Source organism: Argentina anserina, chromosome 2 (genome assembly GCF_933775445.1).
Source record: "Argentina anserina chromosome 2, drPotAnse1.1, whole genome shotgun sequence".
In the NCBI taxonomy this organism is placed as follows: domain Eukaryota; kingdom Viridiplantae; phylum Streptophyta; class Magnoliopsida; order Rosales; family Rosaceae; genus Argentina; species Argentina anserina.
In genome coordinates this window covers 12,128,456-12,147,855 of record NC_065873.1, presented here as the reverse complement: position 1 = coordinate 12,147,855, position 19,400 = coordinate 12,128,456, and the positions used below count along the sequence as shown (strand labels likewise).

Here is a 19,400-nt window from a genome sequence, read left to right as displayed (position 1 = left end):
TCAAGACACTATCTATCTACCGTCCGATTCGGTATGTATGGTATGCAGCACTGCACCATAGACGAATCCTTCACACTACAGTGTATAATATAAATACATATATGCCAGATCGACTCTCCGTACGTACCGACCACCTCAGGGCACTAATCAGCCCAATCTCCGGCGGATTTTCTGTTTTTTTTTTGTATAAATATTGAATAGTTACTAAGAACATGCTTTTATTATCCGCCAGGATCAAGCGATCCACATACCAGAACAATTTAATATCTTAAACCCTATCACAAGACACAGAATCGAAGCCGAATTATCAAAGTAGAAACCGAATGATGAAGTTATAAACGTGTGGACTTTATGTCTGGTAGTTCAACACTTCAACTCAGACAATAAATTCGTTTTCAACAAATTCATCTATTGTCCCAACTGTTCTCATATCTCTGTCTACAAGTCATTAAACATGAGAAGCTGTAAGCCAATAAGCTAGCCTTCATGTTGTTCACAGCATGCGCACTATATAGGTAACCTGATCTCTTCACTATTTTCACAACTTTCCAATATCTCAAGATGAAACCCGCATCTCATTTCAAATCCCTCCAAGCTTCTATTTTGGGAGTCTTAATAATCTTAACTCTCCTTCACTCGTTCTTCTCCTATTCCACCCTTTCTTTGTCCTGCATTTGGCTTTTTTTCATTTCTAGTCTTTACTACTATTCCTCTCGTCCCAACCCTATCTTCCTCCTCGACTACTCCTGCTTCAAACCCGACCCTAACCAAAAATGTAACTTTCAATCCTCCGAAACCTTCGTGCGCAGCACAAATCGCTTTACGGATGAAAGCGAAGAATTCATGCGTAAAATCTTCCTCAAATCCGGCCTAGGAGAAGAAACCTATGCGCCAAAGTTCGTTTTCCAATCCAACCCCGAAGCTAAGTTAGAGTCTGCCATGGATGAAGCTCAGCAAGGCATGTTCTCAGCCGTGAGCACACTCCTTTCCAAATCTGGCATCCAGCCATCTCTCATCAACACTCTGATCGTGACAAGTGGAAGCTTCTCTCCGGCACCTTCCCTGTCGTCTCTGGTCGTCAACCGTTTTCAGCTCAAACACGTAAAAACCTACAATCTAAGCGGCATGGGGTGTAGCTCTGGTGTGATATCAATCGATTTAGCTGCTAACTTACTAAAGAAGAGCAAAGAGATTGGATACACCCTGGTGGTGATAACCGAGAGTATTAGTTTGAATTGGTATTTCGGTGATAGTCGTCCCATGCTCGTAACCAACTGCATATTTCGGGTTGGTTGTGCTGCGGCGTTGATTACCAATGACCCGAGTAGTCGCCGAGTCTCTAAGATGGAACTCATTCAGTCTCTTCGAACTCACCACGGAGCAAACGACCGAGCATATAAAGCTGCATTTCAAGAGGAAGATGAAAAGGGCAACCTGGGTTTTGCTTTGACAAAAGATTTGATTCCAGTTGCAGGAACCTATTTACGTGAGCACATCAAAGTTCTGGCTCCCCGAGTTCTACCTCTCAATGAACTTGCTATGTACGCTTACTCGGTCATTTGTTCTGCAGCAACATGGGGGAAGACCAGCAATTTGAAACCACTATTTGTCCCGGATTTCACCAAAGCTTTTGACCATTTTTGTATCCATACGGGTGGAAAAGCTGTGATCGAGCAGGTTGGGCGGGTTCTGCGACTAGGTGACGTGTTGACTGAGCCCGCTCGGATGAGTTTGCACCGATTTGGGAACACTTCTAGTAGCCTAGTGTTCTATGAGTTGGCCTATTTTGAAGCGAAACAGAGAATCAAAGAAGGAGACAGGCTGTGGATGTTAGCGTTCGGAACGGGGTTTAAGGTTGGGAGTCTTGTTTGGAAGTCACTTGCAGATTTAGGTCAACAGAGCGATAATCCATGGAATGATTGCATTCAAAACTACCCACTATAAAGTGATAGTAAATTTAGTTTGAACTTCCTTGCTCCCAAAAGTAGGGATTTTCGTGATATATATGTTACTATAGTAAAGGATCACGTACCTGTTGTAGTTCGGATTTTTAGTGATCAGCCAATGAATTATAAGAGCAAACTTATCTGTCTAAATTACAGTTTGTCACGTTTATTATTAGCTATATATGCTTTTGTTAGGTCAGAAAGCTTACTATCTTTAGTGAGAGAGCTTTGAGAATTAGAGTAGAATTAGGTATAAGTTGGAGATCCAATTTTTCTCTATTGCAATCGCAAAAGGTATGGTTATATATGTAAAAACAATCCTGCACGAAAAGATTGAAGGGAAACAGTCCGGTGCTCAACTAAAAGCGATGAAACAGAAATGAACAATAATGACCTCATAGATATTGCACGTCATCAAAAAAATCGGTTAGACTTCTCTTGAGTTAGGGAGTTAGGGTAAGGGTACGGTTTAGCCGGCCGAAATTTTCGTAGATACTCACATATATATGATACTCATATTTATAAATATGACAACAAATTTGGTCATTGTGGTAGAACGAATCATTATTTAGGTAACTGTAGTTAATTATAAGTAATTATTTCACTTACAACATCTTATAAGTTTTTGAACAAATTGTAAACATGGTAATTTTGTTTAATGATATGTAAATGTGTAAAATGAATATGATAATTTTATTGTCAATGTCATAATTTAATTCAATTAAATTGTTATTAGTGTGATAATTTTGTTCAATTAGTTATAAATTGACTGTATGGTAGATATTTTCATACTATAGACGACCCTGGCCCGCCAGCTTGAGAGTTTCATTCAAATTGTCACAAACTTTGTCATTTACAATATTGATGTCGGGGAGGAAATTTATATGAGCATGCATGCTGGGAAGTACTTCGATTCCGTACACAGTACTTCATGGAGCGAGGCATTGACTATGGTATCGGCGGGGGATGTTATCTTTTTCAGGCGGCTAGCTCCCATTCAGTATATGTATAAGCCAAGTTCTTGATCTTTTTAGCCAGAATTCCATGCTAGATCCTTCGACTCAGGTTCGTCTTGGTTCATCGTCACTTCGCGTTTCGCAGTGTCTAGTGAGTAAACCTTGTCATTTCTCTTTCCTTCTTTTGCTTGGGTACGGTCTAATCAATGCGACTATACGTATGTATAGACATACTGTCAGAGCAATACAATGCGATGCAGTACAGCAGTTGTAGTTGCTGTGAGATGATAAAACTCAATAACTTTCTTTGTGGATGTGGGGGATGCTTGTCCGTAGCCGTACTGGTTTTCATGATTTTCCAGCCGAAGAAGTTAATAAAATTAATCAAAATATGAAGAGAAAGAAACCAGCACCACCTATTCAGTCTCAGCATATTGATTAAACTTAACGCATTGTTTGGAAAATATAATTGTTATGTTAAGTAGTTGTCAAGCTTTAAATGTGGCAGATACTCACAATTTAATTTGCATGTTGTTTGGTCTGATATTCATGCACCATGCATGCTAGAGTGCTAGACGACCAAGTTCCGGGATTTCTCTCAGTCGATCTGGTATTTTGGTAAAGCAATTGCTTCATACAAAGAAGTATATCATTCTTTCGATTTAGTTCTAAATATTGACGACCCAGATCGACCGTATGTTGCTGTATATACAGACACCAACCCGAAAGAAAAATTATATGTATATAAAATTGCTTCTAGATAGCCTGGCCATATATGATCTTCAATCCATATGGTCTTTACTCTTTAATCTCATGGTTTATGGGTATGAAAATTTTAAGAACGGTGCCTCACAAATACTCCATTCTAATTTAAAGATAATTTAATTTTGTTAATTTCAAATTGTTATATCTCCAACACTCCTTTTAATGCCTCAGCTCCTTTCCGCAAACCAAACCCCCAACCACCACATCACCATTGACCTCCAATACAATACCGCCTCTTTCACCGACACCTCCATCTTTCAACAATCCCTAAAACACTTGTTCTCCCAACACCCACCCGATTGCATCATCATTGACGTGTTCCACCACTGGGCTTATGACATTATCGACTCCTTCTAAATCCCAAGAATCGTCTTCATCAAAGGTCGGTTCTTCTCCTGCTTTGTCATGCACAACGTCAGCCGATTTGGGCCACATGAGAAAGTTGCTTACGATTTTGATTTATTCTTGGTGTTGGGTATTTCTGATCGGGTCGAATTGACAAAGTATATGAGTTGGAGTTGATGTATGGGCAGTTGGAAAACAAGAGCTTTGGGGTTGTGATGAACAACTTCTATGAGTTGGAGTTGAAGTATATATGGTGATTCTTTCAAGATGATTTGGGGAGAGAGGCTTGGGGATATGTTTATATAATTGAGACGAAGTTGTTAAGTCATCACCAAGCAGCTTGGAGAAACGGTGATTGAATTGATTGGATTCAATTATTCAAATGACACAATTATCGTCGTAAGATAGACAAAAAATTCTGAATGAAAAGAAGGGGTTGTCAGCATGTACAAGTCTTGAGCGGGATTATAAACGTCATGTACCCATTTGAAATTAACATAACTAAATTACCTTTAAATTGGAGTGGAAAATTTGTGAGGTACCGTTCTTAAAATTTTCACTTTAGTAGTTTCTTCAACCACGACATATATATTAATATCTACGTTGGATGTTGGTGGGTGTTCTTGGCCGAGTCGGTATGACTAGTTTCCTACCCTAATGCTTCTTATAATACCGGCCGCGGCCTTAAAGCATCATGATAAGGTTTTTAAGGGCAGTCGGTTTGACGTTCATACCACTTGTAAACTTCTATATGAATGCAACTATTTGATATCACAAATTATGAAGTTCGATGGAAAGTAATTGCATTAACAAGCAAGTGTATAGTTGACCCAAAAAAAAACAAGCAAGTGTATCATTCTTAAATTCGTATATGTTTGCTTGCCTCCACACACACACACATTTTGGCGTTCATTCTTGATTTTACAGTTTTACTCTAATGTAGGGGTGTTAATCGGTGTGAATGGTTCGGTTTATAGGTGATACCGAACACCAAACCGTTCTATTTATTCGGTTTGGTTCGGTTTGATTTTTCACTTTTTTTTTCAAAAACCAATTGTGTTCGGTTTGGTTCGGTTTGGTTTTTCTCTGGTTTATATAGGTTTTTCTTTCGATTATTTTGTAAAGAAAATCGGAGTTTCTTTCCTTGTCTATCTACTTGATTCTTAAAGAAATAAAAAGAACATGTGGACAGATTTGCAAAATTCTATTTACAAGATATAGTTGCTTCACAAATGCATACAATTGCAAAAAGCAACTAAACAACTTATACCACATTAGTAGGCATGTTGTGGTTCCAATGTCTAAAATTCAAAATATTAAATTTTGACCGTCAGATGTGATCAGCATATTTAAATACGGATATGGTAAAAAATTCATCTAATTTTGATAAAATTTGGGTCTCGATCGATGTGGTCAACATTAACTTAATTTCATCTAATTAAGTGTGAATTCGTTCTTAGCCCCTCCTTTTTGACTAGTTTTGGTGGATTCTTTCACGCACATACTCTCATATATATGTGATGTAGCAGCTCGTGTAAAATTTTCAAAAATTTTACCTTCCAGGGATAGGGCTACCCATAGGCCCATAAGGGATAATAAGCGTAAAAATGGTTGACCGCCTCGATCGGGACACAAACGTTATCGAAAATATGTGATTTTTTTACCATAACCATATTTCACAATATGTAACGCATCATGCGGACATATTTGCAAAATTCTATTTATAATATATAGTTGCTTCACAAATGCATACATTTGCAAAAAGCCACTAAACAAGTTATTCCACATTAGTAGTCATGTTGTGGTTCCAATGTCTAAAATTCAAAATATTAAATTTTGACCGTCAGATGTGATCAACATATTTAAATAAAGTTATGGTAAAAAATTCATCTAATGATGATAATATTTGGGTCTCGATCGATGTGGTCAACATTAACTTAATTTCATCTAATTAAGTGAATTTGTTCTTACCCCCTCATTCTTGACTAGTTTTGGTGGATTTTTTCATGCACACACTCTCACATATATGTGATGTAGCAGCTCGTGTAAAATTTTCAAAAATTTTACGTTCCAAGGATAAGGCTACCCATAAGGGATAATAAGCGTAAAAAGGGTTGACTGCCTCGATCGGGACACAAACGTTATCGAAAATATGTGATTTTTTTACCATAACCATATTTCACAATACATAACGCATCATGCGGACATATTTGCAAAATTATATTTATAATATATAGTTACTTCACAAATGCATACATTTGCAAAAAGCCACTAAACAAGTTATACCACATTAGTAGGCATGTTGTGGTTCCAATGTCTAAAATTCAAAATATTAAAATTTGACCGTCAGATGTGATCAGCATATTTAAATAAGGATATGGTAAAAAAATTCATCTAATGTTGATAATATTTGGGTCTCGATCGATGTGGTTAACATTAACTTAATTTCATCTAATTAAGTGACTTTGTTCTTACCCCCTCCTTCTTGACTAGTTTTGGTGGATTTTTTCATGCACACACTCTCACATATATGTGATGTAGCAGCTCGTGTAAAATTTTCAAAAATTTTACGTTCCAGGGATAAGGCTACCCATATGGGGTAATAAACGTAAACATGGTTGACCGCCTCGATCGGGACACAAACGTTATCGAAAAGATGTGATTTTTTTACCATAACCATATTTCACAATACGTAACGCATCATGCGGACATATTTGCAAAATTCTATTTATAATATATAGTTGCTTCACAAATGCATACATTTGCAAAAAGACCATTAAACAAGTTATACCACATTAGTAGACATGTTGTGGTTCCAATGTCTAAAATTCAAAATATTAAATTTTGACCGTCAGATGTGATCAGCATATTTAAATAAGGATATGGTAAAAAATTCATCTAATGTTGATAATATTTGGGTCTCGATCGATGTGGTCAACATTAACTTAATTTCATCTAATTAAGTGAATTTGTTCTTACCCCCCCCCCTCCTTCTTGACTAGTTTTGGTGGATTTTTTCATGCACACACTCTCACATATATGTGATGTAGCAGCTAGTGTAAAATTTTCAAAAATTTTACGTTCCAGGGATAAGGCTACCCATAGGTGATAATTGATTCTACAACAAGATGATCACATATAAATACCATAATTTGGGACCTCAGTTCCAATTTATAGACTCAAACCACATGTTACGAGTATTTTTAGATGATTAAAACATCATGTTTCCCTATTGTAAGAGGACTATAAATTCCTCATCATGGTATTACATGAAAACGGACATATTGTCTGATTTATGCTAAATAATAACATGTGAACCTCAAGTTCACCCACCATTAGAACATGTAGCTTGTAATTGTGTAGACTCGGACCTGTAGTCTTGAGTAAATGTAGAATAAAGAATTCTAGCATGTGTCACCCTCGAACCTAAAAATTCGAGTGAGTTGCTTTCAACATGAGATTATGTAAAGAACCTCAGTTCTAAATCCAAACATATCTCATCTATGGAAATGTTGTCTCAACAACATAATGCGATCATTCTCTTGGTCATAAAAGCTCTATTAATAACAATAATCTCAGATCTCGCATATCTAATTGATTGATGACTTCGCATGAGTTCATCTTGTGAAGTTTAGTTGCATTACGCACCTCCATATAATACATGTATTGGAAGAGCTTGCCATATTTAATGGGTTGTGCATGATACAACCATACAACTAAGTTTTACATGGCTAAATCATAACCACCACAAGTGGATTGGAAAAATGACAAATGAAAAGACCATATAGGTGGTGCCCTAAAAATCCTAAAATCTTAGAAATGCTTTCCACACATATGATGGTATTAAGCATTGGGCATATGCATGTTTCGCACTCCATACTATAATGGGTTTTAATCAAGTCATTTTGAAAGAGAAGTGGTTGAAAATAGCATTAAGATGCTATGATTAGTTTTTATATCTCATTTTGGCCTAAATCTCAACCATCATAATATTGTAATATGGTGTTGAGAATCTCATGATCAAAAGATATTAGAACCTATTGTTTCTATATCTTTAATCACATATATGGCCACAAGTCACTCAATGGTATCACCAAAAATAAATTGAAACTTACAGTTTTTTGATCCTCATTATGAGAGCTTGCATTTCTTCAAGCATGCATGCTAATGCAGATCCTCTTAATAAGGGCCTCAAGTTCCTTAATTTTAGTAATTACAGTTCTTACTTCTTTTGAAACCTCATGTTTCAAAAGTTATGTAGATTCAAGCAAGAGGCTTCGAGTATAATCATATTTCATGAAGAGCATAACTATTAGCCTCGAACTAAATGTTTTCGAGTGAAATATAGTGACATGAAACTCGAAATGTCACCTTGTTAAGAACATAAAATTCTAACATTTATGGATCTCATATGTACATCATTTCGTTTTAAATAATTTGGTGATAAAAGGAATGAAAGATATGTTCTACAGTTGTGAGCATAATCTATAAAGATCCTAAGTAGCTCTCTATATTTATCTATACCTAGACTAAAAGTTTATCTCAGATCCTACATATCTTGGTGGATGACTCTAGAAGAACATATAGTTATGTTACCAAAATGAGAGATATTTATATGGGTAGTATCTTAGTACTAAAGTGTGTGATGAGTAAACATCCACTCTCTCAGTTGGATCATATTATTACACAACAATGCAAGGCATATATCGTTAATTATGAACCAGAAGTCCACCAAGCCTAATGCATTGATTTGACATGACTAAATCGGTCATCATGTTGTGTAATATTACTAACAAACTCTAATGCGATTCATTGCCGAGTTTTAACACTATTGTCTAAAGTAATAGTGACTGCGAATTTGCTCATAAGGAACTTCATCAAGGGATTGAACATATTACACATGATTTTTCATTTAATGAGACAGTATTCCCGCTGTCAAGGGGAGGAAATAACGCCCATAATAAACAGCATGAATTAATCATGTCTCATATATATATGCTCACTCGCATACTTGAAGTACAACATATATCTCATGTTAAGATAATTAATTATCCACGTGTGAGCATGAATTAGCAAATTCATTATATCTCAAATCAAACCTCGTACCTCATGTACGAAGAATTTGTTAATCAATAATTGTGAAGTAAATTAGTTCACAAGTGGCAAGATCATGTGTTAATTAAGTTCCTTAAAGCAAGAAAATATTGTGCAAGCAGTCTAGACCACACTCGAATTGGAAAACACGTGTTGGTCCATATGACATGATTCTCCTCATGAGATTGTCATACTACTCAAATGTTAGTGCTTTTATAGAGGCTACATATATAAAGCTCGTAAAAGTTGTTATAGATGATGTCATGATTAGACATTTCATTGAAAATGTCGATCGCCTCAGCGTGACATATCTATAGGTTCCAAATTTCAACTCCTATGAAATGGAGGTCATAAAGCCCTATATATATTGCTCTAACGCTTTACATGAGGTTATGAGTAAATGATCCGCATTCTCAAATAAGTTCATCCATATGGTATGACTATCCTAGAAGAGAGACAAGTCTACTAAAGAAAGGATGAAAGCCTCTGAATAGGCATGGGTACCCAATATCAATATGCTGATAGCTAAATGCACGCTTATGAGAATAGTGGGATCACATAATTGATGATCATCGATTATCGATATAATTTATGGTAGCTACAAAATCATCAAAGGCTATGATGACATTGAATCACGTTCTGATATAAATGTCTACATCTTTATTGGCCAAACTATAAAAGGGCATTTCACCAAGTAATGGTGAATGTGATATGGTTGAACCTATAGTCAATTCAAACACCAAATGAAATGTGTCCTTAGCTAGAAGGTTAATGATGGTGTTGTAGATAATGTGAAATAAAATTGTTCTATATGGCACATGTTTTCTCAAATGACATAAGGGTTATGATTATCAATTTAATTAATCTCATTTTATGCATACAACTATATTTGTATCAGTACCATACCATGACATGATGGTGTTATGGAGATTTCATATACCTCAACGCTTTTATGTCATTATCTATTAAGGGTGCATTAGAGCTCCTAAAGAGCCTACTTAATTTCACAAATTCGTGTGAATGGCCTATTTAGCCACATATATCCTTTTATGCGGTAAGCATATTTACAAGAATTTTTTTTAGTAGATGTACATGAAGGTTGGGCCACTCTTAATTTTTATACATCAAATTCTAAAACATAAATTTTAATACATCATATTACATAAATAGCTAAACAAACGTGCATGACATCGACTTGTTATTGCATGACACCGTCCTATTTTTTAGGGTAAAATGGTCAGAAACCCTCTACATCTATTTTGCTTCTTATTGCAACCTCTTTAACCAGCACCACACTCACACACCTCGGCCCCCAACATCACCACCACCCTCTAGCCCTCTACCACCATCTTTGCCCTCAAGGAGGCAATGACATGAACGCACACTCCCTTACTCGTCCGCCACAACCAGCGGAGGTTGTTGCGGCAGAGACCGAGGCTTATCTCTTCAATTAATCTGCTTCACCCTCACAAAGAGATCGATTTTACAAGTGGGGCCACTGTTTCCATAAGAGAACCTCGATCTCAAGCTCCTGGAAATTCATGTTGTTGGGTCGGCGACATTGATTTGTTTTAGACCGGGTTACGGTCATTGTACAATTGTAGTTTATGGATTTCGGGTTGTAGAGCATAAACCACAAGTTATCAGTAGTTGGGATGGGTTAGGTGAGGTTTAACTCCAATTATACTTTGGTGTGTGGTGGATCTGGAAAGTGGAGATGTAGTGGTTGTGAATTGTGATTATTGAGGGGGAAATGGTGTTGGTCTCTGTACGGGGAGAGAGGAGAGGTGCGCGCTTTGGTTGGTCTGGAACTGAGGGTGAGTGAAAGTGCGAGAGATGAGGAAAGAAAAGTACTAAACTATCATTTGACAAGTGAATATTCACATTGAGTTAACGGTGTAATTGACGTCGTGTACTTATGTTAGGACGGACTTGAAATTCGATGTATGAAAATTTATGTTTTGAAATTTAGTGTATATAAATTAATAGTGGACTTAACTTCATGTACTATTCTTGAAATTTTCCCTATTTACAAAGGTAAAATTTATCAATATGCATATCATGGTTATTTAACACAACCAAAAGAATATATATTTTATCACTACTTGCTTTTATGCAATAAAGGCTTTAGATAGCCTATAGTATCTCGTGTTGCTCTAACCCTTACAGGTACAAAAATAAGCGATAAGTACTTATACGCAACATACAAGCGAATCACATCGAAATCACCAAATGTGAAGATATTGCATCTTATGTGACTCAAGCAGTTATGCACTGCGTACTAGTCATCATTAGATGAGACATCAAGATCACCATGCATGAAAGTTTTGTGACCCCCGTGACTCAAGGAGGAGAAAGCTCATATCATCCAAATCAAGTCCAAGTATACATATTGGCGCTCAATCAATGTGCTTCATCAAAAATATTATTGAAGCTTGCAAACTATCAGGGGGAGTATTCAATCCATGCTCAATGGACATATGTGTGTTGCACTCTTTTTCTCCTTAACCAGGGTTGTTTTGTCATACTGGGTTTTTATTACCTGGCAAGGTTTTTAACAAGGCAATATTAAGCGCATCCAACACCAAAATTATTTGGTGGACATCCAAAGGGGAGTGTTATAAATCCTATAATTGTGTGGTTGTCCACATAATTATTTGGCATCACTAGGCAATATTAACTAGTTATGTAACGACCCCAAAATTTCGAGCTTAAAAAATCAAAATTTTAAAGTCGTTAAACACAAAATAATCTCAAAGAAATCGAAATCATTTAAAATGTCACAGCGGATCATTACTGAGTTCTCAATACAACTCAGACAAACCAATTATTACAACCCAAATTTATAATCCATACATAAAACTGGAAATGTAATAATCCTTACAATCTCTCACAAAACTCACAAATAAAACCTCACAAATTCTTACTCACAAATCCACTCTAGAAATCTCACCACAAGCAGGGTAACGAACAACTTCGAGTCACCGGGGTCGTCTCTCAATCCCCACTAGTCAACACCTGCGGAAGTGTAACGACCCCAAAATTTCGAGCTTAAAGACTCAAAATTCTAAAGTCGTTAAACACAAAATAATCTCAAATAAATCGAAATCATTAAGTGTATCAGCGGATCATTTCTGAGTTCTCAATACAACTCAGACAACCAATTATTACAACCCAAATTTATAATCCATACATAAAATGGAAATGTAATAATCCTCACAATCACTCACAAATCTCACAAATGAAATTACACAAATTCTCACACACAAATCCACGCTAAAACCTCACCACAAGTAGGATACGAACGACTTCGAGCCTCTGTAGTCGTCACTCAACCTCCACTAATCAGCACCTGCGGAATTATCCTCTACACCATCGAATTGGTGCACCGGGATTGTAACCACAAACCCGGTAAGCTTATAGCCCGTATGAGTAAAATCAAAATATAATTCGCATATCAAAATATACGAAAGATCACAAAACAACAAATATAAATGCCCTCATGAGTCAATGGACAGCCCATCTGGTTGTCCCAAAGAAATATGAAATGAAACGCTCATGAGAAAATTAAGTAACCCTTCTGGTTACCCAATGCATTTATAATATAGGTACCAAGAACGCTGGTACACATCTGTTACCCCTCTCGTAATACACCGTTGATATTGGATAGCCACCCGCTACCCAACATCCAAAATAAACTGAGTACCCATGAGCAGGTAACCACCCGTTACCTCACATGCAGTACTAAGGCAGACAGACTAGAGCTCTAACTGTATCGTAACTTTCGCCCGGCCAAAGGCTAGGTTTCGATTTGCCAAACACGTACAATAACCTCACATCATATTGTACCAAAAATCAGGTCCGAAGACAATTCACATTTTAACAATCTCAATGTTAAAAATCACGTACAATAATCTCACATCATATTGTACAATTCAAATCACATGCTCAATATAATCTCAATAAAATCATAACAGTATATTATATAGCAAACTATATATATTCGCACTTATTTACCATTTATACAACACATATATAGTCCACTATATCTTATACATGTCATATTTCACCACACATGCTCAATACACAAACTTCCGTCATCGAAATAACCATTTCTAATGAATCATTACAGTATATAATATAATGAACTATATATATATATATATGTACTTATTACCATTATACATTATATATGTAATCCACTAAATTGTATACATGTTATAAATCATTATTAAATACTCTTGCAAAATCTTGAATCACCGCGAGGGTAGATTCGTAAATATGTGAGATTTTACTCACCTTATTGACTTGAGCGTAATTCCACAATTCCCGAAGATAATTCATTTCCTTGATTTAACGATCACCTTGAAAAGATAAGAAAAGAATTTAGAATCGTTTCGTAAACCTTTAAATGCCGAAACAGTAATAATCGGTTACTGTTCAGCAATTTTCGGTTTTACGAAGTTACTGTTCACTGTTACTATTCACGGTTACTGTACCGATATACAATTAATACGTATTTCTGTACGTATAAATATTATATACGTATTTATGTACGTATAAATATTATATACATATTTCTGTACGTATAAATATTATATACGTATTTCTGTACGTATAAATATTATATACGTATTTCTGTACGTATAAATATTGTATACGTATTTCTGTACGTATAAATAGTATATACGTACTGTTTAAATGTAAATACAATCTCAGTAAATAAAATTTACTAAATTACCTTTTTACAATTACTTTTTACAATTACTGAAAGTAATTTATATTTACATTTACCGAAGGTAAAATTTAATTACATTTACCGTAGTAAATAAAATTTACATTTACATTTAAGCAAATTACCAAAATACCCATATCGGAAAACACTGTCACACCACCGCACGTGGCGGCGCGTGGGGTACACGCGCCACCTCCGGCAGGCAGCGCGTGGGGCCCACGCGCCGAGCCCAAAACCGGCGCGTGTGATGTCACCACCGTGCCCAAACTCTCCCCCTCCTCCCCCTCTTCCTTCCTACGGCCTCCGACTACCCCTAGGCTATCCCTAGCACCCTCACGCGCCGCCTAGAGGCGGCGGTATCTCCCACCCTCCTTCACTGCCGATTCTTCCCCAATTCGAATCCAAATTCTCCCAATCACCCCCAAATCACCATACAAGCACACACACAACATCAAAATCATCGATTCATACCTAGCTCAACAGTGGAGGTTTCGATTCGTCGGTGGTGATGTTAGGGAGGCCGGCGCAGTCGATGCGAGTGGAGGTGAGGCCGTGTGGCGAATCGGGGTTCAACCCTTATCGTGGAGGCTCCGGAGGTAAGAGGAGGACGGTGTCGGCGAAGGAGCTCGGGGAACGAGCGATGCTCTCGGCGGTGAGGTAGAGCGCCGCAAGCTCAGGGTTGCTTGTGGCGAAGCTTGCGAGGCCGTAGGGAGTGGCGGTGCTGGCCACGAAGGGCTGAGGGCGGAGATCGGGGAGGGAGAGCGATCGGAAGGGAGAGAGGAAGGTTTCGGGGAGAGAGAGAGAACTGAGGGAGGCGGGGTGAGAGAGGAACGAAAGGGTTTCCAATTATGGGAACCCTAGCTGAAAAACATTCCTTTTATACCCCCTCCCAAAATCGGAAACTAACTTCCATCGTTAATAACTTCTACGTATGTCGTCCGATTAGAACGCGTCACATATCCACGAACTCGTATTGACGAGCTCTACAACTTTCGTGAAGAAAGTTTTCGCAACCGAGCGACGAAATAAAAGTCGAAAAATACGTTCGGAAACGTAACGTTTTTCGAATTAAACATTCTAATAACGTTTTAGTTTTCGACTTCTGACGTCACAACACGGAACGAACACAATTTAATATTTTCGAGAACTTAAAAAAAACTTAGAAGTAGTCTATTAACTTGTCCCGAAAAAATCGGGTTATTACATTCTACCCCCCTTAAAGGAATTTCGTCCCGAAATTCAAACTCACTCAACAAACAACTGTGGATATCTGATCCTCATATCCGACTCCAGCTCCCACGATGCATCACCCTCATCATGGTGACTCCACAGCACCTTGACCAGCTCAACTTCTCTCCTCCGAAACTTCTTTGTGGATCTATCCAGAATACGAACCGGCTCAACAACAAAAGTGGCATTTTCCTTCACTTCAATGGTACTATGATCGATCACATGTGACTCATCTGATACATACTTCCTCAGCATGGAAATGTGGAAGACGTTGTGAACGCCCGACATGCTAGTAGGCAAGGCTAGTCGATATGCTAGTTCGCCCACCTTCTCCAGTATCTCGAAGGGCCCAACGTACCTCGGTGCCAACTTTCCCTTCTTGCCGAATCTCACAACACCCCTCATAGGTGAGACTTTCAAGAATACATGATCACCGATCTCAAATCAATCTTAGAGAACACCGTAGCACCTTTGAGCTGATCGAACAAGTCATCAATCCTAGGTAAGGGGTACCTGTTCTTGATGGTCACCTTGTTCAGTTCTCTGTAGTCCACACATAACCGTAGAGAACCATCTTTCTTCTTCACGAACAAAACAGGTGCTCCCCAAGGTGAAACGCTAGGTCTAATGAACCCTTGGTCTAATAGCTCATCGATCTGCACCTTCAGCTCCTTAAGTTCATTCTATCCCATTCTATATGGCGCCTTTGACACAGGTGCTGTACCGGGTACTACATCAATGCAGAAATCTACCACTCTTCGAGGAGGTAGCCCCGGTATCTCTTGGAACACTTCACCAAACTCAGATACTACCACAATGTCTGCGATAGATACTTTCTGATCCACTGACTCCACATGTGCCAAAACTCCTGATCTCATGGCGTTATCAGACTTGAGGCAACGATAACGAAACACTGGCTCTCCGGGTCTATGAAAGGACACCACCATGTCAAAACAATCAATCACAGCATGCTGTGGTCTCAACCAATCAATCCCCAAGATCACATCGTAAGTGTGGTCCGGAATCACAATCAACGAAGCAGAGAACTCTCTACCTCCAATCAAAATAGGACAAGCTTTGCAGATTGTCTCTAACTCAAGTGACACTCCAAGGGGTTAAGTGACACATAAGGCGTCCCCGAGAGGTGTAGGAATCAATCCTAGCATCTCCACTACTGAACTTGCAATGAATGAATGCGATGCTCCCGTATCAAACAATACTCTAGCAAGGTAGTCAAACAGTGATAATGTACCTTCCACCCCTGTGTCTCGCTGACCCACTGCGAACACTCTAGCTTGGCCCGCTGGTAGCTGTCTCTGCGGCCGTTCCTGTCTACCCGGAAGTGGTTGGGTACAATCTCGAGCTATGTGTCCCACCTGCCCGCACCGGTGGCAGCCTGCTCTCTTCGGCTTCGGACATGCTGAGGCGTAATGTCCCATCTCGTTGCAGCCATAACACCTCACCGCTGCCAATGGTCTGACTGGTGCTGCCCTGATAGCTAGGGGTGGTGCCCTTGTCGGGGCCTGATAGTGGTGCTTGGCCTCTTCCATGACCTATCCTTCGGCCCTGAGTGCTCGCTGCTTGTATAGATTGCCTTGCCTTTTCCCTTTGCATCTCTGCTCCCCACATCACCTGCTTGAGTCTTCTCTGCTTGCTCCAAACTCATAGCACTCTCAAATATCTGCTCCCTGGTAGTCAAGCAAAGGACTGATATCATGGTCTTGTACTCTTGTTTCAGCCCACGTAGATACTTCTGAGCCAAAGAGATCGCAATCATAGGCCTGACATACCGGTACAGCTGCGAAAATCGAGCATCATACTCTCTAACGGTCATGTCTCCCTGTACCAGTGCCAGAAACTCAAGCTCCATGTTCTCCTGTACGGAGGCTGGAAAGTACTTCTCTCGGAAAAGAGCAGTGAAACCCTCCCATGTGAATGTAGCCACATCCACTGTCTGTCTCATGCTCTTCCACCAGTCTAGAGCATCATCTCTTAGAAAGAAAGTAGCTATCTTTCTCTTCTCAATCGATGTGCACTCTATCATCTCAAAATATGTCTCCATGCCCTCGATCCAATGGTTAGCTACCATATGATCTAGTCCACCATGAAAAGTAGGCGCTGACAGTGCACTGATATCCTTGATCAGCTTCAACACTCGTCCATCATCTCTAACCGCAGCAGCAGGCTCAACCTACTCTTCCTGTGGAGCAGCCTCCTCATAAAGGTTCTCCACGTTGCGGACTCGGCCTGTGGTCCTACCTCGACCTCGGCCTCTCGCCTGTCCTCGGCCCTGTCCTCGGCCCTTATCAGCGTTCATCACCTTCAAACAACGAAACACTTTGTCAATACTTGTGAAATCTCGAATTCAACTAAAACAGATTCAATAGGTATTAACATGAAATTTCAGGATAAGATGAATCATCGAAGTATCATCACGATACTTCTCAGAGGACCAAACCATTAGGTATGGCTCCTAAAACACTCTCGCGTACCCGACGACAAATCAATACCGAGGAGCATGTGATGGGTGCCCGCCTGCAGTCGGATCATCGCTCCCGGATGATATTGATAATCGCCAAATACGCACTTAGGCTCTGATACCAACTGTAACGATCCCAAAATTTCGAGCTTAAAGACTCAAAATTCTAAAGTCGTTAAACACAAAATAATCTCAAATAAATCGAAATCATTAAGTGTATCAGCGGATCATTTCTGAGTTCTCAATACAACTCAGACAACCAATTATTACAACCCAAATTTATAATCCATACATAAAATGGAAATGTAATAATCCTCACAATCACTCACAAATCTCACAAATGAAATTACACAAATTCTCACACACAAATCCACGCTAAAACCTCACCACAAGTAGGATACGAACGACTTCGAGCCTCTGTAGTCGTCACTCAACCTCCACTAATCAGCACCTGCGGAATTATCCCCTACACCATCGAATTGGTGCACCGGGATTGTAAACACAAACCCGGTAAGCTTATAGCTCGTATGAGTAAAATCAAAATATATTTCGCATATCAAAATATACGAAAGATCACAAAACAACAACTATAAATGCCCTCATGAGTCAATGGACAGCCCATCTGGTTGTCCCAAAGAAATATGAAATTAAACGCTCATGAGAAAATTAAGTAACCCTTCTGGTTACCCAATGCATTTATAATACGGGTACCAAGAACGCTGGTACACATCTGTTACCCCTCTCGTAATACACCGTTGATATTGGATAGCCACCCGCTACCCAACATCCAAAATAAACTGAGTACCCATGAGCAGGTAACCACCCGTTACCTCACATGCAGTACTAAGGCAGACAGACTAGAGCTCTAACTGTATCGTAACTTTCGCCCGGCCAAAGGCTAGGTTTCGATTTGCCAAACACGTACAATAACCTCACATCATATTGTACCAAAAATCAGGTCCGAAGACAATTCACTATATTACCATTTATACAATATATATATAATCCACTATATTGTATACATGTCGTATTTCAATATTTAAAACTCTTGCAAAAATCTTGGAATCATCGCAAGGGTAGATTCATAAATATGTGAGATTTTACTCACCTTATCGACTCGAGCGTAATTCCACAATTTCCGAAGATAATTCATTTCCTTGATTTATCGATCACCTTGAAAAGATAAGAAAAAAATTTTAGAAACGTTTCGTAAACCTTTAAATGCCGAAACAGTAATAATCAGTTACTGTTCAGCAATTTTCGGTTTTACGAACTTACTGTTCAATGTTCACGTATTTACTATTTGTGTATTACTGTACAAATACACATCCAATACGTATCTCTGTATGAGTACATACTGTTTACGTATTTCTGTACGTATAAATATTATTCAAATGTACATACTGTCTCAGTAAATAATAATTACCGAATTACCCTTCCAAAATTACTTTTTACCTTTACTAAAAGTAATTTACATTTACAATTACCGTACGTAAATAAAATTTACATTTACATTTACCGTACGTAAATAAATTACAAAATTACCCTTCCAGAAACACTGTTCACGCCGCCGCACGTGGCGGCGCGTGGGGTACACGCGCCACTCGCCGGCTACCGCGCGTGGTGCCCACGCGCCGACGCTAACCACGGCGCGTGTCACGCCACCTCCGTGCCCAATCTCTTTCTCTCCTCCTCCTCTACCTACCTACGGTTCCAAACCGCCCCTAGGCTACCTCACACCCTTCCCACGCGCCGCCTAAGGCGGCGGTATCTCCAAATCTCCTCAACCCCCGATTCTTCCCCAAATCTCCATCAATCAATCACCAATCCATTCACACACATCACAACAT

General features: G+C 38.8%; 1 protein-coding gene across 1 annotated transcript; it reads left to right on the top strand.

Annotated features, from left to right (window-relative positions):
• The first annotated feature begins 561 nt into the window (after window positions 1–561).
• Window positions 562–2,058, top strand: LOC126783957 (3-ketoacyl-CoA synthase 1-like). The gene has a single exon (XM_050509480.1). It carries the CDS (start codon window positions 562–564, stop codon window positions 1,942–1,944), a length of 1,383 nt encoding a protein of 460 aa, XP_050365437.1. The 3' UTR covers window positions 1,945–2,058.
• Window positions 2,059–19,400: the final 17,342 nt, after the last annotated feature.

What these genes read in the sequence shown, in the direction of transcription:
- LOC126783957 (XM_050509480.1), top strand. Translation starts at nt 562, where the DNA reads ATGAAACCCGCATCTCATTTCAAATCCCTCCAAGCTTCTATTTTGGGA.